The 22,558-nt window shown below is 47.0% G+C and overlaps 1 protein-coding gene across 1 annotated transcript in view; it reads right to left on the bottom strand.

Moving 5' to 3' along the window:
• Positions 1-4,874: 4,874 nt before the first annotated feature.
• The window catches only part of LOC144733944 (pappalysin-1-like), a 125,435-nt gene continuing 107,751 nt past the window's right edge, over positions 4,875-22,558 (bottom strand). The window contains exons 22-24 of the mRNA XM_078615973.1: positions 19,744-19,845; positions 14,930-14,971; positions 4,875-11,918 (exon numbers count right to left, since the gene is read on the bottom strand). Of these exons, the coding sequence (XP_078472099.1) occupies positions 11,805-11,918; positions 14,930-14,971; positions 19,744-19,845 (258 nt within the window). The 3' untranslated portion in view covers positions 4,875-11,804. The remainder of the gene's footprint in view (positions 11,919-14,929; positions 14,972-19,743; positions 19,846-22,558) is intronic.

The following is a 22,558-nucleotide window of genomic DNA, read 5'->3' as shown; positions in this document are numbered from 1 at the left end:
GGTGAGTGCACCGTCATCTGTTCCCCGTTGCACTTGGTCCCCATGGATCTGTTGTTATTTTGCAGCCACCAGCTGGAAATGATGGAACTGGCAAAAGGTGTGTGTGGTTTCTTTTTGAGCCGCTCGTGAGTGCCTCTTTGTGATGATGTGTCTGCCTCCGAACGCGTCTGTTGTAGCCACATTTACTATAATTTAATCCATGAAGAGATTCTGTGACAAATTTAGGTGTTTTGGCAGTGAAAAACCTTTCAAAGGGGCATTTTTTCAATCTCACAATCCCCCACTCTCTGTGTCGATCACCCAGGTCGTTTTTTTATCTTTGGATAAATATATCTGCTGAGTTCATTGTTTACAGATGTGCACAAAGTGGACTTTTCACGTGCTGAGCCAAGTCATTTTTTTATTGTTGTGAAGGGTTCGACACGGTTGACCACTTATTGTGCGCGAAAGAAGTTCAACATACGCACATCCAGAGAGGTGATTGCAGTGCGGTCCGTGGTTTCTTGGACCATCCCTCCAGACGTCGGTGTGGTGACGTTATGACTTTATATGATGATTGGGCTTGCAAACAATTATCGACCGAAATTCCTCAAATTCGCATCGACTGCTTGCGGTCCTAAGCCAGTGGTGGAAGTTCCTCATTCCAGTGGCGGGGGCACGAGTCGATCCACGTGACATCACCTGCCGGCTTTCCCACAAAGTGGTACTTCTATTGATCGACCCTGGAAGGATGATTGGCCGAGTCGACCGAATCAACCAGGGTTTGAAACCCACAACTTTCTGATTACGAGTCGCTTGCTCGACCGTGCTGGCTGGAGACATGTTTAAACAATAATGCTGCGTAATGTTTTAAAAACGTAATTCTACTGTCAATATTTAGAAACGAAATTGGCCAAGCCAACCTATGTCACAGAAATGTGATTTCACGTAATATTGAGACATATACGTGTGCAGTCGTTTTGATGTCTCCTGCAAATGTGATTTGGTTCTACTGATGGGACCTCCCTTGCCAGTATAAAAATGGCAATAAAACAGAAGCTTAACAAAAAAATATGCTCTGGTAGTATGTGCATTGTCTTTGAAACGGATTGGTCCACACCAGAGACAGCTTTCATGAGAGCCCAGTCTCAAACGGTGTTAGACCAGAGGACGCCAAACACCTAACAATGTCCCAATAGTGGCATTGTCTTTGTGCTGGTCGCCTTTTGGCGTTGTCCTCTGGTCGAATACTGTTTGAGACGAGGCTCTCATGAAAGCTGTCTCTGGTGTGGAACAATTAGTTTCAAAGACAATGCACATACTACCAGAGCATGTTTCTTAAGTTTGCATGTTCACTACAAGTATATGTGCTTAATGTAGACATGATTCCTTGCAAAAGGTTTCTGTTCGGTGTTTTAACATCTTAGCACAACTGTTTTATTGGCAGAAAGGGTAAAACCTACTCTTATGGCTCTACTGATTTTGTATTCTTTGCCGTTGTGGTATTCATCTTCTTGGTTGTTTCGGTAAAGTCATGTAGAAGGGAAATAAAAAAATAATAAAAATGAAAATAATACAATATTTTATTATGTTTTATTTTGATTATTTTATTATTTCCCTTGTACGTGACTTTACCCAAAGAACCAAGAAGATGAATCCCTGCAGTCACGAAAGCTTTAAATCGAAATTCGTTGTGGTATTGTTTGACCCACTTTCATTTTTTTGGTGACAAAGGTCAAAGTCTGGTTAATGAGATTGGTGAAGTTAAACGGAGCAAAAGTATACACAAAAATGCACTTTGTCGCTTTCGGACACAGGACATCAAATGTTTTTGTTTGTAACATTAAGTAACATTTTGTATCTCATCATTAGACCTCCTTTGCCAGTACCAAAATATAATAATAGGGTTTTTCCTCTTTTTCTATTTTGGTACTGGCAAAGGAGGTCTAATGATGTAGATGCTTACCCCGAGCCCTCATTACTTTGATAGTGAATTGTCTTTGAGCTGTATGCCTTTTGGCGTCATCTGGTCGAGCACCAATTGAGACGAGGCTCAAAAGAAAGCTGTCTCTGGTGTGGACCAATCAGTTTCAAGGACAATGCATATATTATCAGTGTGTTTTTTGTTTGCATTTTGACTGCAAGTATTGTTGTTAATGCAGACATTAATCCTTGTACGAAGGTTTCAGTTTTGTTGCCAGAAAAAAAGGGGAAAACCCCATTTATTATAACATTTTGTATTAGTTCAGCTTGCTGGCAAAAAGATTAAATTGCATTATTCACGAAACAATAATTTAATATGAATGAGCACACTTTTTGAATCGTGCATAAAAAAAATAATCTTACGGTAACAATGCTGAACAGTAATTGTGCAATTATGTGATAGCCAAAGAATGGAACGTGTCCGAGTGCACGGGCACAGAGGAGATGGAGCGATGGAATTAGGTACGAGGCATATTTATTGTTGCATCACAGGATAGTGATAGATCTTGGCAGCTTGGAGAAACGTTCATCCAGCAGTGGATTAACCAATACTGATGATGTCAGCTAAGTAGACGATACCCCACCCCCCGTGTTTAAAGCGAAGGTGTGACACCTGCTGGGTCACGATTGGTTGGCCACAGATTAGATTGAAAATGAATGGCAGCGATTACATTCCATTAGCCATGTCTGACATGATGAGCTCCTGGAAAAATCTGAACAAGCTCTTAACTTTGATTAATTTGCAGTTCCCTGAGGTGGCTGGGTGGATTGTGAAGGGGGGGTGGGGGCTCTTATTATTTCGAAGCATTGAGCCGCCACTACCGAGAGCCTGGGTTACAATCTGGGTCTTTCGCCACCCGTAACTAAACCCAGGTTTCCCAAGCGTGGTGCAATGGTCAGCGATACTGGACCACACCAACAGTCAGTCGATAAGCAGGCTGCATGTGGTGGGATGAAGTGTGGTTACTCCCACGTCTTTCAAGTAGTCTGACCAGTGTGAAAGAGTATAGACAAGAATTCATTCTAGATTTGAAGTTTTACTGGTAGCAACCTCCTGGTTACACCTGCCCACAGGGGATTATTTTGTCCGTCCGTCGTGCAGGGAGGGGCTGAGTGGGGAGGGAGGGGCTGGGGGCGGAGGGTGGGGCTTGGTGGGGAGGGGAGGGTAGGGAGGGTGGGGAGGGGCTGGGTGGGGAGGGTGGGGCTGGCTGGGGGTGGGAGGGGTGGGGCTGGGTGGGGAGGGACTGCTCACCCCGTGGTGCCCTTAATAGTTCCTTCGGAGTGGGCAGGTAGGAACTTGGTTGGACAGCGCGGCGTTCAGGGGGTGGGGGGTGGGCAGTTGGATGAGTGGGCGTGTTTACCCTTCCCCCCCCACCCTCCCCGACATCGTTAACCAATCGCGGCGTAGCTCGGTGTTCGGTGGGGAGGTGCATGGGTGGGAGGAATTATGCATGACAGACAAATAATCCCTGGTGGGCAGTGTGGAACCTGTTGTTCCTACCTGTATACCACTCTAGGTAACTAAGACTCACACACACATACACTCACTCTCACACTCTCTGACTCACATACACTCACTCCCACACTCTCAGACTCACACACACATACACTCACTCTCACACTCTCAGACTCACACACACTCACTCTCAGACTCACAACAACAACAACAACCGCCATTCGCCACTAAGTGGCGGTGACGTCACCACGACGCTTGTGCCAGGCCTCAGACTCACATACACTCACACACACTCAGCGCGGCGTTGGGGGGGGGTGCAGTTGGATGAGTGGGCGTGTTTACCCTTCCCCCCACCCTCCCCGACATCGTCAACCAATCACGGCGTTGCTCGGTGTTCGGTGGGGAGGGGATTGCATGAGTGGGCGTGTTTACACCCCACCTCTACCAATGGCGGCCCGCTCGGTGTTTGGGGGGGGGGAGTTGGATGATTAGGCGTGTTTACCTTCCCTCCACCCTCCCCGACATCCTCAACCAATCGTGGCCCTGCTCGGCGGTCGGTGGGGGGGGGCATGGGTGGGCTACATTCCGATGCACGACAGACAAATAATCCCTGGTGGGCAGTGTGGAACCTGTTGTTCCTACCTGTATCAACGTTTAACCTACTCACGCCGGCTTGTGCCCGCCCTCACAGTCGGGCATATTTGCAGAATACACCACGCCGCCGTTGACCCTGACCATTGACCGAGCAACCCAACGTTACTACCAGCTCCCTCCACAGGAATGTGTTCGTGACTGCAAGAATCCATACTCTTTGGTTCTTTCGATAAAGTCACGTAGGTGAAAAAGTAAAAAAAATATTTATTTTCTATTTTCGGTAAAGTCACGTAGGCGAATTTTTTTCTTTATTTTTCACCTACGTGACATTACCGAAAGAACCAAAGTTTATAGACAATACTTCCCTGCATGAGCAGCTCTGGAGTTCCCTCTCGTGGAGGCCCTTCTGCCGGCGGTGACGTGAGCAGGGCATTGCAAGGGCTGCACCTTTACCTTTTGTAGCGAGTTGTGTGGTCTTAGGTCAGCAATGGCTGGACGAAAACGTGGCGTCACGTTAAATTCGTTGTTTGTTTTACATCCGTTGCGAAGTGTTTAAAAGTGTGACCCTGGGGGTGGATAAAGGGGACCATTGAAGTGTCTTCAGAAGTAGTTCTGATACATCTTCTTCCGTGGGCCACTCTCTACCACAGGCCGCGGGTGCTCCATGATCATTATCGGAATGTATTTTGCGATGCTGCTTCGTTGGCAGTGGTGCCACAAGCCCGATTAATACTAATTAAAAAAAGCAACGACACACATTCGACAATAGCTTAAAAGAAGGAATATACAAGAGGCGATGTGTCCAGGAGTAGCTCTCCTTAATGACTCTTCAAGCACAACGTTTTCCACTCGACCATTTATTTGGTAGTTCATAGATACGCAACAAACACAAACGTACAACGCGTGTAATTCTAGTTTACCCTTTTGAGGATACTTTAGTTAAATAACTATTTCATCGCTTTGTTCTCAGTAATGAAAATACAATGATTGATATAAATTATACGATGACTCCACGGACCCACAGTAACATACCTCCAAAGTAATCAAAACGTTTGAAATTGCATTGATTTAAAAGCCACACCAAACAGCGAGCCCCGAGTGACCGCATTCACAGGAAATATCAAGCCAATGCCACTAAAATGTAAAATATAATGTAACATCATTGTCAATGACGTGAACACTTGATGACAAGAAATTGAGAGTGAGTGCTTCTTAGTACTGGGCATCTGTGAAAAAAAGAGCTTCATTGCTCATCGTATTTCATGGAGAATATATCAAGAGTCTGATTCTGACAGTAACACGGTAAAACAGGCGGCGGGAAACTTGACGGAGCACTCTTTGTGTAGCTATTTGAGAAAATCCGTCGACGGAAAGAAATGATAATGGACGCAAGCACATGCTTTTGAAAAGAAAGGGTACGACGGAAAATCCCAGCATGCTTTGAATCTCAAGATGACATCATCTCTCCTGAAAATCATCCACAAACAGCTGCTGGTGGCCCACCAACTCAATGGCGCTAAAAATGTGGCATTTAATTTTACGTGCCAGCAGAACAAGGAAATTATATACCGGTCTCCCCTGTTATGAGGACTCATCGGGATAGTATAGCCATCAGAGGTTTAAATTAATCACCCGTTGATTCATGAATTGATATAAATTCTTAAGCTCGTGATACTTTTCTTGATTATTGCGAATAAGAATCGATGGTTTTCAGTGTGTGTGTGTCACACACAGGCAACGATTTCACGTTCTCCCTGCAGCCACTCGATGCCGATACATTCACGGCAATGCTCAACAATAACATTATAGATTCCAATCGTGGCAATTTGTCGAATCGTCGGGGTTGCGGAGAATCATTGCTCCGACAACGATCACCATCGCCTTTCCACTGCCAATTATATTTAAGGAATTGACACTGTGCAAACACTTTTTTGAACACGCCAAAAAAACACAATCGTAAATAATACTTTTATATTTGTGTGCTAGGCAGGGCCATTGCCTAAGACGTCACGCATGATATGCTTATTTTTAAATTTTGAGGCCACAGCGTTGACGATGTGTTTTCGTTGATTGTGCTCGCGCACCGCTGCCAATGCAGCAGCAACAGCGTCACCAGATTTTTTTTTCTACACTGTGGTTATTACTTTTGCAGAACATAGATTATTAAAAGTCCAAGCCATCAGCTCGTTTGAGTCGGCAGCTAGCATATGCTGCAGACCGTATACGAGAAATGGCGATGTCATCTTGACAAGCAAAGCATGCTGTGACTTCGTGCTGTGCTTTTGGCGTCTAAACCACCTGTTTTTCCGCCAAATCGAGAATGATATTTGCACCACGAAGAACGACGCGCGCAAATATGTCCTGTGAGCGGAACCCACAGACTGAACACGGAGTGATGGAACCTCATTCAGCAGCGATCGTAACTTACATAATTTACTTACAGTAAGACTCATAAATAAGACAATGCCGACGATGGAGAAACAACAACAACAACGACAACAGACAATGAAAACGGACACGCAACTTTTCTTCATGTTCAAATAAATAATACCACCGTACGCAACTTTTGTTTTCCGACTGAAAAGTTGTAAATAAATTCTGCACGTTTAAATATTATATATATTTTTTGTATACTATTTGCGCAAAGTAGGTAGTAAACGAGACGATGGTGTTTTAGCAGCCATGTGACGAACGGGTGCGACAGTTACAGCTCGAAGGAGATACGGAAGCAGCAGCAGCAGCATTTGTAAATGGGTGTGGTTGTCTTACCGAACAATAGCAGTGTTTGACACACCGGTGGGCATGTGAGTGGTGATGGTGGTAAAGTTAGTGGGCAACGTTGGTGCGACGGTTAGCGAACTACGCTACGGACCCCACTACCCGAGTTTGATTCACGGCCAACACCAGGGACGATCATCTGAACCCGTCCTGAGCCTCGCCTAGGTCGACTCAGTCTCAAACGAATACAAAGGTGGCCAGGGCGTGGTGCTGGCCACCTTGTGTGTCGTGCCGGCCTTCATAGAGTGCTCGCTAACAGCACTTGCCACAACAACAGTCTGTTACAGACTGTTGTGGTGGGAAAGTTATATAATTCTGTGCCGTGCCCTCGCTCGCTCCGATTTACGAGCGAGCGGGAATAAACTGACCAAAAAAATGCTGGCACAACCTCACTTATAGATAACACCATGCAGCCGTATGAAAGGAGTTCGTACCAAAGTGACAAGCCGTAAGCTTTGCTTAGAAGTAAGGAAAGGTTTCATCGCACAGATGTGTTATTAAATGATGGCACTGGCTTAGACTAATGGACTCTGCTTGTGGTTGTTAGCTGTGTGGCTAAAGGTGCAGCCCTGCAATTGCTTGCACGCGGCACTGCTGGCAGAAGGGCCCTCTCGCTTGAAAGAACTCTAAATAGCCCCCTCTCAGAGGGTGTTTTTAGTGCCACTCTTCCATGTAGGCCAGGTTTGGAGTACCCACACTTTAGCCCACCACACAACAACCTGACGATCGGCAAAACTGTAGTTGCACCCGTTTGTACCGCGGGCTGGACAGAGACGAGGGGTATTTAATAAACTTGCCCCGTTGTGTCTACGGCCGCACACGGGGCATGGAATGAATCGAACCGGCGAACCTCTGGAGTGCAAGTCCAGTGTAACATTATTCACATCTCGATGTAGTTTACATATAAGTGAAGTAGGATCAATACTTACGACTCGTGAATTGACTATACACGTTTCAGAAAGAGTGGAATATACTGTTCGGTGGGTAAAGACTAAGAAATCAGGACTTCATCTGACTGGAATCTTTCATAAGAGTTGGCAAAAATAATGATTCCTTTGCTTCCACGGAACATAAACGGCCTCTCTTTAGTTTTGTGTGTGCGTGTAACGCCATGCACAACCGCGTGTGCATTTGACGGCTCCGTTTCCAGTTCAGCAGTTCAAACGTATTATTAGACCGCAAATTCTTCAAGATTTTAGACCAAGTCGGAGGAGCCTTCCTCGCCGCAAAGCTTCACGAAACGTCATTTAATCGATCGAAATATTATAAACGCACGCGCGTTCATTCGCCTGTCCACGCTAATTTAGACAGCCGTGCAGGTCGGTGTGTCCGTCCATCCGTCCGTGCGCGAGTGCGCGCGAGTGTACACGAGTGTGCCCGAGTGTGCCGGAGTTTTGCGTGAGAATTCCGTGGGGTTTTGCGGGTGTGCAGTGGCAGTGCTGGCCCATTTGGGGGCAGCCACAGTGTGTGTGGCGGTTCGCACGCTGTGCTACGAAACCGGCGACCCAAGTTCAATTTCCGCTCACGGCTACCAACACAGGTCTTGGGCCTCCCCTAGGTCGACTCAGCCTCAAATGAGTACCTCGTGCGGTGTGTAAAAGCATTGCCACTGGGGAGACAAAGACGGCCTGGCGTGGTGCTGGCCAACCACCCCCTTGTGTGACGTGCCATTCTTAATAGGTGCTCGCTAACGGCACTTGCCCCAAACATATATTGAGGCTATACTGGGGCTCTTTGTCTTTGTATCCAACTTATAGAATGCAGATGCATGTAATGTTTTCCATATTAGTGGTGAACGTCCACTGCATTTCAGGTCATCACCTTGCAAAGAAATAAATTTCGTATGTACGGAGGTATTTTTGAAACTTTTTTTTTGTTTTTTGGCCGGCGAAAAGAGCACAGCTGCACCCGTGCTGCTGATGACTCAAAGAAGGTTTGAAACCCCACGTAAAATGATTCGTCTGTTGAGAATGCACACGCATGTGCGCGCGTGCCGATGCTTTCGCGTATATGTCGTGGTATGCGTAAGGAAACTTGTAGCAGTTGACGGGATATCGACACAAACTCATCTAAACCACGGTTAAAAGGATTTCTTTGTGTGTGCATGCACGTGTGTGTGTGTCGAGCGGTGGTGTAGCGGTTAGCGCGCTGCGCTATGAACCCGGCCACCTGGGTTCAATTCCCGTTCACGGCCAACACCAGTGGCGATTATCTGAACCGGTCCTAGGCCTCTCCTAGGTCGACTCAGTCTCAAATGAGTACCTGGCGCGGTGTGTAAACATCGTCACTGGGGAGACAAAGGCGGTCGAGCGTGGTGCTGGCCACCCACCCCCTCGTGTGCCGTTCCAGCCTTCATAGGTACTCGCTAACAGCACTTGCCCCTGCAGTCTGGTAAGGCTATACGGGGGATCTTTTTCTTTGTGTAACCAGAGTCGGTGGTGGCCACTGCTTTTGACGCCCAGTGGGCATGTCACGGTGCCAACGAGGTGAAAAGCTCATGCCCTTCTCGGTCAACTTTTCTCTCGTGATCAAAGCCATAGATATTACTCCGCTGTGTGGCCTCCGGCCATACGTTGTTGGGTAGTCATGGCAATCCGGCTGGACTGTGTTACTTGTTTCCTTTAGTTTACACGTTTCTTCAATGCATCACTTTCTTGCAGTGAACTGTCAATTGCCTGCGATGGTACGTGAAACCCCAAGTTAGTCTGTGCTCATGGCGTACCCAGCGGTTTGTGAATTTTCCATAATGTGAGTAATAATTTAATAATCGTTTTCAGCGCCTAAGTCAATTCACCGCTGGACGGTCTACGCAAAGCTGCGTCGTCTTTTTGGGGGTTGTTTGACCATACTTCACCACGCTGGTCAGTCGAGGGGGGGGGGTCATCGCTCGACCACTGATGTCTCAGCCATGGCCCGGACCGCAATTGCATTTGGGTGCATTTGGGGTCGCGAGGTTCATCGCGGAGTGCACCAAATCGCTGTGCCACTACTTCCCCACCACCAACACCCATCCATGTAATTTATTTCAAAACTATTAATAACACCTTCTGCCAATGAGTCCCACGACTGCTTTTCGAGAGGTTCCTACGTTCAGTATACTTCACCACGCTGGTCAGTGCGGATTTGCTGAACCAGGGTGATATCACTCACCACAGATGTTAGCCCTCGCTGGGAATTTAACTCGGTCCTTCTGGGTTCACAGCATTGGGCATTAATCACTGCGCTCATGCTTGCACCCTGGGTTTTCCATAAGGGACGATTTATAATAAATCAGTTTCAGACATTGTACATTTAATATACCATAGGTATTATTTTCAAAGTACACACTTCTTTGGTGAGTTAATACGTTTGGCGGGTGCCCTTTGCCAAAATAGTTTTAGACGATAAAACGCGAATGTAATAAGTGATCTTTTTTTTATGCCTCTCTTGTTATTTTGCATCTACAACCTTGATAGAATTTTTGGAGTTCCGATTAGTCGTAAACAAAAAACCACACATTTTCCACTCGTGCCCTGTCCCCTCCCATCACGGTTCAGTGCAGCACACCACAGCGCCTTACGTTAAATGCTGCACTTTTAACCCCCACAACATGTCAGGTAAAAGGTGGCAGCCCTGCAATTACTCGCTCACACCGCCGCCGGCGGAAGGGCCTCCGCTTGAGGGGAGTCGCTTGAGAGCCCCTCGAGGGTGCTTGGCCTACTCTTCCACACTGTCCGGACGTATTTTAAGAGCGCGAGAGCAGCCACACTTTACCCCACGGCACGTGACCTCCCTATCGACTCGCTGTGCTGTACCCCATCTCTACTGCCGGGTCGACAGAGGTGAGGAGGGAGAGGGGGAAGCTATACATCTTGCCGAAGATCTAACGTAACGTAACATAAATTAACATGTAAAATTAAAAACCGCGTCGTTTAAATAGTTCAACGTACGTATCGTTATAGCAGTAACACGCTCTTGCTTGCATGCATTTTCACTGGGTGACAACAGTGCAAAATCAGAAAGTGGAGGAAATTCAGAGGTCAGTAAAGTAGTTTCCAAAATGCCTTCGTGGTGCTCGGCGATGAGTTTGCAAACCCAATGAGCTATCGTAACTTAATTTTCTCGATGTTTAACGTCCCAACAACAAGAGCTCCACATACCCGCCGAGGGCTGGATCGCCCCTTGGAGCAAACGAGCGATAAAAACTTCAGTCGGTTTATCCTTCGCGCGCACCCGACTAAAACGACGTTTCGTACTCTCCACTGTTGGCGACTGATACCCGGGCGGAAGTAATTGTAATTAAGTGAGCGCTCATCTTCGTCACCTCTGTGTTTTTGTTGGGGTTCTTGAATTAATTTAATAAAAGAGGACCGATTAATAAGGTTTGGAATGCGACAGATTGTTCGAGAGAATCTCTCGACACGTTCATTGGCCTCGCTCGTTCGTCGCGTTTTGATATTCCGTCATGGGTCATCTTTTTTCACTTGCTCACTCATTACCGCCGCCGTGAGTGAATCGAAAACTCTTCCGAGAGCCGATGATTGCCACGCTGCAGCAACTTTGAGCTCGCTCCGCAATGCGTTGCTCCAGTGCCAAATTGGTAGCTGCGTGTAGAATGGCAGCAGCAATCGGAGGGGTTCTAATGCTACTTTTAATTTGCCGGCTACAGTAACTCGCCTTGCCAGGAATTCGTAAAAACGCCCTCAACTTAGACAAGTGCACAACGCGTACGCATGTACACGCGCGCACACACACACACACTGCGGACGAAGAAATTAGCTATTTCCTCTCGTGGTATGCGCAACAAGAAGCGCGTTTTGCAAACGCGGCGGACACTGATCGGCTGCAGCCGGGCCTTACAATGAAGGCGCCGAGTTTGTGTCGAAACATCTTTGTTGAGCATGACCGTCAATTTTTAAGGTTGTTTTTAGTTTTTTTTTTATGACACCATTAATGTTACTTGAATTGTTATCGCTTCCTGCGGAATATCCCGTGTCATTTCGCGGCGGGTTTTTTTGTTGTACGTTGGCGACCTCTAAAGATGCGGTGGCAAGCGGAGGTCTCCTATCCGATGCCGGTTCTCCCTCGTCTCCGGATCCCGGCAAGCGCACTCGCCTTGGAAGTCACATGGCTGTCCGAATGGGATCACCTGCAGGGCCAAGTGAAACAAAAACGCAACAGTTAGATTTGATTGCCACATTTACAGGTCACCCACCTCCCCCCCCCCCATAATTTTACATTCGAAGTAAAGTCAGGGTCGAACGATGGTCCAGGGACTCGCTGATTCAGACCAGTCACCACTCTACTCACTGGCGGTCGGGTCACCGCCAATGCCAGTCTGCTGTCGCTACTGCCACGGTTGCTGCTCCAATGAACTCGGTTTACTCCTCAACTCATGTTGAGGATTCGGTCTACCAGACTGACCGTTTCACATCGATTCATCTGCACCGTGTTTGGCCACCAATACTGCAGATCACAACACGACTCTGCTTTGCAACGCGCGACGTTGGAATTCCCTCCCGTCGTCTGTTGTTCCAAGATCTTACAATCTTTCTCAACTCCAGGAACGTATTCGCTGCTTGGTGTTCTGCGCGTCTTTGGGCCTGTGCTCAGCAACTGAGATAAACAAAGAAAATGCTGGGGTTCCCTTTACCAATAATAGGAAAGATGACCAATTATTGCATAATCAACAAAAGTCATCGCGATTTCCTGCTTGGATGGGATTCCTCTTCTTGTTTCTAGCTCTAAACTAGTGGTGGTAATTCCATATACCTACGACAAGGATCAGACTTTTAATCGGACAAGCACTCTTGCAATATTTTCTAACATTAGCAGAAAGCTGCTTTTGGCCGTATAATTTTACACAGCCACAAACGAGCTTTTTAAAATATTCCGCAGAAGGTGAATCTCATATTTACTGAACACTTGAAACTCCTCTCTCATGGTTTATAATCTCACGGGCGCTTAAATATCTGTTTGAGTACAACTTGAAAAATCGTCGGTTGTTCCCAAAATCCGAATCGGATGGAAAGCACCCGGCGAAGGTTTTTACAGCTTGTCTCTACCACACAGCTCCCACGCTGCTCGCAAAAAACAGTCGCTCCCCCCCTCCCGGCTTCTCACAGCAAACATCGAAGACTAACAGAATATGGTGCTAAGAATAATCCAGGGGCAATTCCTCAGCTGCCTATTTCTGGAACTCTTGCGATAGGGAGGGATGTTGCTACCGTGGCGTAATGGTTAGCACGCCGGACTTGTAATTTGGAGCTCGCTGGCTTGATTCCATCTTTCAGCACGGTGGTTGAAGCAATGGCAGCAAGTTTCTTAAGTCACCCCAAACGCCCCCCCCCCACCCCTCACCGCCTCTAGTCCACAGGGCAGTGCAAATGGGTACTCCAGTTAGTCGATCGGCGGGTTGTGAGGGGTAAAGTGTGGGTTACACCCGCCTCCAATGGCACGTGGCTAGCGCTAAAAAGAGACGTCGACCAAAAAAAAACCTATTAAGATTTCGACGCTGTGGGCGGTCCTTCGGCGGCCAGCAGCGGCGTGAGCAAGCGATTGCACGGCTGCGCCTTGTGAACTGGAGCAAAGAGGGGCGGCGTTATGGCATTGGGCCGAGAAAACGTTTTCGTTTGGCCACTCTCTCGTCCGGGCACTCCGCAGCCCCATGAATTGGCCCTTTTCATTCAACCTCGGCCGTCGTCGCTGCCACAAAGAGAAGGTATGAGCGATGTATTTTTTTCTGCTGCTGCTGGATACCGTCCACCCCCCCCGCTCCCCCCCCCCCCCCCCGCTAATGCGCCCCGAAGTACGTCTGCTGCATCCATGTGGAATGTCACAACGGGGCGATCGGAGCAGGCCCCCCCCCCCCCCCCAATGTATTTTTTTGTTACGCCCGGCTCCGCGAGGCACATCCCCCAACGTGGTCAAAGGGAGCGCATCGCGACGGGCGAGCTTGTCGCTTGCTGGCACATTCCAAAAAGCTACGAGATATCCGATGAATAAAATATATCGATTACCCCCTGCCGAATGTCGGCTCGAGCATGCGCCTAATCGGATAATACTAAAATAGCTGTGGGGGGGGGGGGGGGGACAGGCGTTATTCTCCACGTGTGCCGCTGGACGGGAGGCGATAGGCGGGGTCTCCGTGACCCCATCGGCATCATCAGCCGTGTCAGGCTTGTAAGGGGGTTTCCTGCCTTCGGAGAGGCAGGATGTGGGGGGGGCAACATTTAAAAAGGGGTCCTAGTATTCAGCTAAAGTAAAGTGAGTCAATGAGAATTTCGAAATGGGCTCAGCTCTACTTTAAATTACTGTGATAAAAAAAAGAACTGCTCCACCATTTAAATAGACATGCTACCCTGGTGGCAGAGATCCTGGGTGGTTCTAATCGAGGCTTTGGCGGTCTATGATGATTCCAGGTTCTCAAGTGTCGTGAGTTGATGGTCTCAGACTGGTCACAGATGACTGCACAAAAAACATCGTAATAATAAACGTACTTTTTTCATTTAATTTACATGCGTTCCAGCTCTAAGAATTTGTATATATGTATAATACCGGTTGCATGCCGTGCAACAAGCATTTATCTGTAACAGGGCTAGGAGGAAAGTGTATGGATAAAATAGTCACTTGAATGGATCTCAAATATACTTCTGTAACATCTAGTTCTGTGGGTCACTTACTACCATGAGGTGATGCAATGCTCTGCAAGAATGGCAAACAAGCACTTTGTCTCATCACATGAAACTGACGTAACAATTGTAATACAATGGGGATGGGGGGAAAAGACACAAACAATTGAATGTACATGATGCATTGCCCGTTTTAAGAGATGTATTGTACCTTTAATCTGCTAATGTGCAAGTACAACATATTTTTTTCCCCCAAAACATCGAAAAAATTATTTATAATAGATGTCTAGGTCAGATCACCACGTAAGTACAATGCCAATGTGTGTCGTACACCACCCTCCACCTGACACAACCAAGCAGATAAATCAAGCCGTCAATTAAAAATAAACTCGCCAATTGTATCAATGCCTCAGCACACTGGCGTTGTGTGTCTGAGATAAATCCCACAACATTTGATAATTTGAAATCAAGTGACCTGGTGATTTTTTTTTCATCACGATGGACGTTGATCGGTCAACGTTAACTGTACCTGTGTGCGAACTGGTAGGTGCAGAGGGTTGGAGTGCAAATCCTGGTGTAGAAAATTGCACACATCAGTCACTTTCCAAGGCTGTATATGACAGACAAGTAGGCACGTGACAACGCACTGAACCATTTAATTAAAATCGAATTTCTTATGATCACGTCATACATACACATGTTTCAAGACGTATGTGTGTACGAATTTACGATTTACCATTCTTCAAAATCACACCACTGCTAACGATTAATTATTTACCTTTGGGTCCAGCCACGTAATGATTGTGTCGTTTACAGGACCCTCCACCACCCGACAAGGCCAACCAAATTAATTTGTCACGAACTTACAAGCGTTTAACAAGGCGCCGATTATAATAGTTTCAGCTCACAGCGGTTGAAGTTGAAGAACGGTTTTCAAAATCCAGTTTATCCGATTGATACTACAATAATTGCATCAAATTGCTAACTTTGGTTAGATACTATGGTTAGATTGTAGATACTAAATGCGTCTAATTGCTACCTTTGAATGCGAGAATTGTTAACTTGTTGCCACGACCAACCCTCCAGCAAAACGCCACTCCTGCTTTTCCATGTTTGAACACATGGCGGTTATAGCTACGAGAAATGTGCACGTGGTTTCGCAAGGAGCCTACAATAAGAGCCTCAGTTCTGCCAAGGTGTGGGAATTGCACTGGAGGTGAGTGATACGTGCCATGGAATATTCCGCAAGTGGAAAGAACAGCACGTGCTTTCAAAGGCTGTCTGGTTGAGCCTTTGTGTGGCCTCCTTGACAACGATTATTTTCTCGTAACTCTTAACAACAAAAAAGTCCGGCTGCCTGCGTTGGGTTTTTTTCGTGGCCCTCCGGCGTGTTTATTTCGGGTCGCGCCCCGTTAACAACATTTTCGGCGTGATGTCCGACGTTTAGCTTGTGCGTGTCCCGGTGGGGCACGTGACGAGAAACGTCGGACATCGCGCAGAGCGACAGGCGCTGCAATCTGAAAACACGCCGGAGAGCCGTGAAGTTGCGGTTATTAAATGCAGGGATGTAGAATGTATCATAATTGTTGAATGGTTGGTGAGCCGTTGATGCCAAAGAAATGTTAATTCACCGAGTGATAATAAAATAAGACATCTTGGTATCTACGTGACTTTACCGAAAGACCCAAAGAATATGGTTTCAGGTTACGTGAATGCGATTGAAATTGTATTCATGATTTTAATATTGCACGGTATAATTACAACAAAAAATGACTGAACATGAAATACAGCGGAGTATGAAAGCGATCGATGAAGACACAAACAACTGTACAATTTAACTTTTGAATGATATAATTGCCATGGGAACAAGGTATAGGGCGGATACGTGACAAGGTAAGAAGATATGTGAACTTCAAAAGAAAGATTACAGTTACACCGTGCCAAAACATATTGCACTGCGTGTGTGGATGGTTAATTGATTTCGGGGCAGACGTGCGACATTCTGCTTTATACAATAATGTCCGTGTGCAGTGCTACTAGCAGAGGTGTAAGAATGTACTTGCGGGACATTTAAACGAATGGTCTCAATTCGAAGTCGGATTTGGTTCGAGAATCAATAGTCAGAAGAGAAAAAAACTACTTTTTATCTAATGTAGCGGTCACTCGTGACCTGTAGAGGTCACATTAACCCATTAAAAACAACACGGAAATACAAAACAAAAAACATTACCGTGAGCTTGTGAATCAATATGTATCGATGAATCGACGTGCAATTATGCCTCACGGCGTGCGTTTCGTTTACAAGCTAAATTTGAGACAACCACCTTTTAGCGTTAATTGTTTGTGGTTGCGCCATTCAAATCAGATCAACACGTGTCGATTCTTTGTACGTGGATAGCACGCAACGGTAAGGTAAGCAAGACGCATACCTTTTGCCCATGAACACAACAACACATTGTGGGGGGGGGGGGGGTCAAAATCAACTTGAAAAAAAAGTTAATCCCATGCTCACCGTTAAACTTACACGAATGCAGCCTTGCCAATGAATTCGCTTTTTTTTCCGCCACCCCCCCCCCCTCCTCCTACACCCCCCCCCCCCCGCGCCGAATCGCGCCTCGTGCCTTACACGCGTCGCTTGTTGGCGCACGGCGGCGCACAGCCGTTACCTGTGAATGTGTTGTAATGTTTTGGAAAATCACCTCGGCCAAGACCGGGAGCTGCGCTTAAAAAAATGCCGTTGCTGTTTTTTTTGCTGCCGCGTGAGTCAGTCAGGAGCGGCGCGGCCCACAATACGCACTTGTGTTCGACCCAACACCGCCATCCCAGCAGCCACCTACCCGTGGATGTCACGGGAGTCTGGGCAGCCCCCAAAATGTTTTCGCATGGGCTAAGAGACAACCCCCAAAATGTTTAGATATGTCTAAGCAACACCCACCTTTCCCCCAACCCCCCAATTTTTTTTTTTTTAGAACATGGCTATGAGAGACAATCAGAAAATGTTTGTACGTGGCTGCAAATCGAACGAGGGTAAAACTTCGATTGGATATGCGCATTGTGCCGTGGTGTTTGCGATGGAGAGTTGTAAATGTTCGCGAGACAGGTGTGGTTATGCATGCACAGCGTGCTATATTAACGCAGCTGACGAATTGGACAAGCGGAACTCGACCCCGCAATCAACCCCCATCACCCCACATAAGCAGTTTGGAACCCCATTAGGCCAAATTAGGGTTGATGGCCCGTAATTTATCTAGCAGTCATCTGAAACGGACTCTTCTGCCGACAATTGCTCTAATGGAGTATTGACATCCATCGAAACATAGGCGTGTGCAGTTTTTTTTGTATATTTACAGTGCAAGCTATTTCATCTGCGGTGTCCGTGTGCCTGCGTGTGCGAAATGACGTGGTGCATGGGGCATCAGCGCGACGTGTTAGTGCACCGCGCTTCCAAAACCCGGCGGCCTGCGTTTAATTCCGCTACGTGGCTAACACCAGCGGTCGTTATCTGAACCGGCCCCTGGGCCTCCCCTAGCTTGACTCCGTTTTGAGTGAGTACCTGCCGCGATGTGTAATCATTAGCAAGGAGGAGACAAAGACGGCCGGGCCTCGTGCTTGCAACGCACCTCCGTCGCACGTGCCGTTCCGGCCTTTATAGGTGCTTCACGAACAGCACTTGCCCCAAAGGGCCTGCGTAGGCTCTATCGGGGAACTTTGTCTTCGCGAGATGACATATCAGTTAGTGCACCGTGTTATGATCTCGGTGACCCTCGTTCGATTCCTGGCCATGCTTGCTACAGTAACTGCCAATTATCTGAGCTTGGCAGGTTGATCCAACACACAATGAGTCGCTGGTCTGATGAGGTCAATGCCAGCACTGGCAATGACCACAATGCTTGGTGTGCTTGCCAGCCAAAACCCCCCCAAAAAACAGAACAGTGCCATAGTTTTTGAACAAAACTTGCTCCGAGTCTCGACGTCACTATGGCTAAAGGGGAGAAAATTGTGATTGTGTTTTTTTTTTTTATGGAGTATATAGGCCACTAAATGTTACGTCTGTCCATGTGTGGCCGTCTATCCAACAATACCACTCGTCAAGTTCAAATCAAACCACTGAGGGCGTTTGGTATTTGCGCCGTTCTTAGAGCGCGAGGCGATCGGTAAGGAACGAGCAACTTGCATGGACGGGTAGAGTCGGCTGCCAGTGGGGGCGATGTTGCCTTGTGGTTTTGCTCAATTAAGTAACACGAAGGCAATTTTCTCATCCGGCAAGTACACTAAAACAAACTTAACAGCATCCCAATACCAAGTCATAAATGGGCGTACCTTTGTGGATAGAGCTGGCACTGCAATACCTTTCAAAATATTTTCTGAACAAATGTAATAATGTTAAGTGGTGTATCAGTGCGATAAGCACTGATACACCCCCCACCCTGCCAGAGGTTAGATGTTGAATGTATGCAAATCATGGCTACAATTCGATTCAAGAAATCAATTTTTTTATGTGAACATCAAGGTAAGATAAATGGTAGCAACTTCTCGTGGCTAGTGTGAATCCATTACTTACCACGCACATCCGTTGACCCACTGCTAGATGAGGGATTTTCCCCTGCTATCACCATACGAGTGACATATTTGCGTGTTATGAGTGCAGTGCTGATGCAGTGGTTCATACACTGTAGTATGATCCATTTTGACCTGGGTTCAATTCTAAGCTGCGGTGCTTGTTCAACCCAGCCTCAATTGAGCACCTGGTGTAGTGTACACTCATCAGTGCCACACGACCGCTTTGGCAGCCTTAACAGGTGCTCACCAACAGCACCAGTCCCAAACCAAAAGGCTACGTGGTTCAACGGTGGATTCTGTATTTGCGTGTTTTCACGGATGCACATGCATTATCGGTTGTGTGCGACCAATATTATCCACAACAGAGGTTTTTGGGTTAGTTCCTTGTCGAAACAGGAGGAGGATTTCTCCACAACTTTGGCTGTCCGCCTGATGATGCTGGTTGAATTGTAAATGTTGTAGATTTACTCTCTGACACACGGCAGTGCTGTACTAATAAGAAATTGGCATGTTTTGTTTACATGACAAACCTTACTAATTGATTCTAGATTTGAAGCTTTCGTGACTGCAAGGATTCATATTCCTAGGTTTTTTCGGTAAAGTCACGTAGGTATTTTTATTTTACTTTTATTAATTTAAAATGTTTACCTTATTAATTGACTTTGTCGGGTGGTGGCGTGTTTAAAGACACATTTCTATTTATGCATGCTAACCCAAAAAACCTCTATTACGCAATTATTTTTTACCTGTGTGTGTGTGTGTGTTTGGCAGAATGGTATTTACCTCTTTGGCATTGGCAGTAGAGGCACAGCAGTCTCCGCGATCGTACTGGCAGTAGGCCCTGTTATTATGAGGATCACACCAGCCATCCCCTTTAAAGGTATCCTGAAAATATAATGAGCGAATGCATCAGAAACGACGCAACTTCACGCTTATTCTTTCATATGGCAGCATGAAATTGCACAGGCAAATCTTTTTCATTATTATTATCTCGTGCATATGTTGAACGTCATACATTTGGTGAGACTTCTGGTTTAAACACTAATATGCTATAGGTTAGAGCGAGTCAATGTATTCACCTTTATTGTGGTTACTGGACCAGTACCAGAAGCTACAGTTGAACACCTTGTAAAATGATCTAAAAACTACAGTAGTACGGCTTCAAATTCAGGGCAGACTTCAGGATAAGTGAAGAACAATAACAGAATTTACTTGTTGCATGCCGACTTGGCCAATTAGAAACAAAATGTTTTTTGCTTATATTTTCATCCCATGTATGGATGTTGAACTCGCACCGTATGTATCCAACCACGATTATCAGAAGTGCGGGGGAAGGACAACAAACTAAACACAAAAAAACTGCTCTGAAAAAATGAGTTTTCAATGTAGATGATTTAAAAGGGCACAGCTCCAGTGGGCTTCCTAATATCGGAAGGAAGAGCGTTCCAGACGGCCGCAGAAGCACATCTGAAAGTGCGCGATGCAGTGACAGTCTTTGTTCGATGGTCAGCTAACTGCTCAAATGGGAACAGCTAATGAAATGTTAAATCTTAAATAGTCTATGAAATACAGCGGCTGGATAAGGGCCTCCCAACACAGTGCGGGCGAAGGGGATAATCCAACCATACTTCGCCACAATGGTCAGTGCAGTTTGGCGAAGGCGGTGGGAGTTGGAGGGGTGGGCCGCGTAGATAAGGACGGTGGAACGTAGAAGTGAAATACTAGCAACGGAATTTGCTGCGCCACATTTTGACACGTCCAGTTAAATGTCCTTTATTTCGTCAAGTTCATAATGAGCATCTAAAACAAGGCCACGCATCGATTCGCCCTTTAAATTGCACTGAATTAGGCACGGCTCCTGAAGAGCCTCGATCGTGCTAGCTTGGGTGACCGCCGTGCTTATAAGACGTGTGCAATAGGTATCGCAGTCAGCAGAGGACAGTGCAGCAAAATTAATTGCTATTCTGCTGCTCCCTTCACCTTCACTAACTCGGACTGACCAGCACTATGATGTATGGGGCCTCCTCGACTTACGAACATTCTACTTAGGAACTTTAAAATATACCAACAAACATGTCCGTATGTCCAGTTGCCTGTTTGGATCCAGAGTCGTAAGTTCAACCGCCGCGCGTAATAGACGGCGGTGGTTCTCCGTTGTCGTCACCGAGCCTTCCCTGCTGTGCGGTTCACTACGACGTTTTCCGTGCATTCCACGAACATTATCAACCCCCATCGTGTCTCAGAAGCGTAAGAGCGGTGAAAGTGATGAAGGTGGTAGTAAAAAGAACCAGTGGCATCTACATCTACATGAGATTATACAACTTTGAAAGCCATTCCCCGTGTTCACAGTACATGCCGTGCATGTTTGGAATCCACGGGAGAAAAGTTGGGACTTACGAACCTAACTCGTTCGTAAGTAGAGGAGTCTCTGCTTAGAGAACATAACCCCCCCGGCGGCTAGCCAGGCATGGGGGAGCCCCACCCCCCTTCACCCAACAGCGCATTGGCAATAACAGAGGCGGTTACGTGAAGACCACTTGGAAAAGCGCAACCACTACACGTCAAATCGTTTGAACTCGCAACCCCTAAGTGCCCAGTCGAGGGGCTCGCGCAAAAACAACAACAACAAACACGACCGGGCAAGGGAGCGCGTACAACTCGGGAGAGAAGAGAGAGGGGGGGGGGGGGTGGTGGGTGAGGGGCACGGAAGGATGAGCCCCCCCTTTTCAATCGTAATCTCAGCGCGGGGGGGGGGGGCTAAATCGCCGTCAGATGAAAGAGCCCGGCCACTCGGGGACAGCACGGTTGAGTTTTGGCAACGAAATGAAATATTAAGGGGGGAACAATTGGTCCCAACTGAAGGCCCCCTCGCTGAAGCTCGAGAGAGGCACGCATGATTTTCGGTCATAGCGTCAGCGATCTGGAACCAGATCCGTCGCCCCGATTGTCTTTTGACATTAAAAGCACGCAAACTCGTGGCCCTGTCAGGCAATGTTCGGCCGTTCTGCTACGCGTCGGTGTGCTGCAGCACACTGATGCGTAGCATCATCACGTTGTGCGTGACATTTCACCATTCCGAATGGGGGTTCAACAAGCGCGGTGAGCTCATTTTTATGGGCGAGCTGCGTTCGTGATTTTTAAGAGCAACATTTTACTACCTCGGCTCACATGTGGAACACTACATACAAAATATGGCAAGTCTTGAGCACAGCTTTCTCGTCAACAGTAGTAACTATAAATCATCAATATATCGTGATGGAAATGTAACGTTACGAAAATATAAGGGAAAGGTGGCGGCGGTGGTGGCGGCGGTGGTGGTGGCGGTGCAGCGGTTAGCGTACTGCAACTCTGAACACGATGACACAAATCCGATTCCTGGCCACGGTCAACATCCACTGACCAACAGCGTGGACAGATGAACACCAGAGTGCTCTGACATTATTTGGCACGCGCGTAGGGCGATCGGATATGCACAAACAATTTCTACACGAGTGTGCAATGGAAGAACACGTGCAGAAGGCTGTAATGAATACGGTTTTCATTCAAAGGTACCAATTGAAAATGCTCAACTCCCTCGTGTTGTGATACAAATCTCACG

This window comes from Lampetra planeri, chromosome 49 (genome assembly GCF_965212315.1).
Source record: "Lampetra planeri chromosome 49, kcLamPlan1.2.h2, whole genome shotgun sequence".
NCBI classification, from domain to species: Eukaryota; Metazoa; Chordata; class Hyperoartia; order Petromyzontiformes; family Petromyzontidae; genus Lampetra; species Lampetra planeri.
The sequence above is the reverse complement of the archived record's forward strand: the minus strand, read 5'-3'. Positions and strand labels throughout refer to the sequence as shown.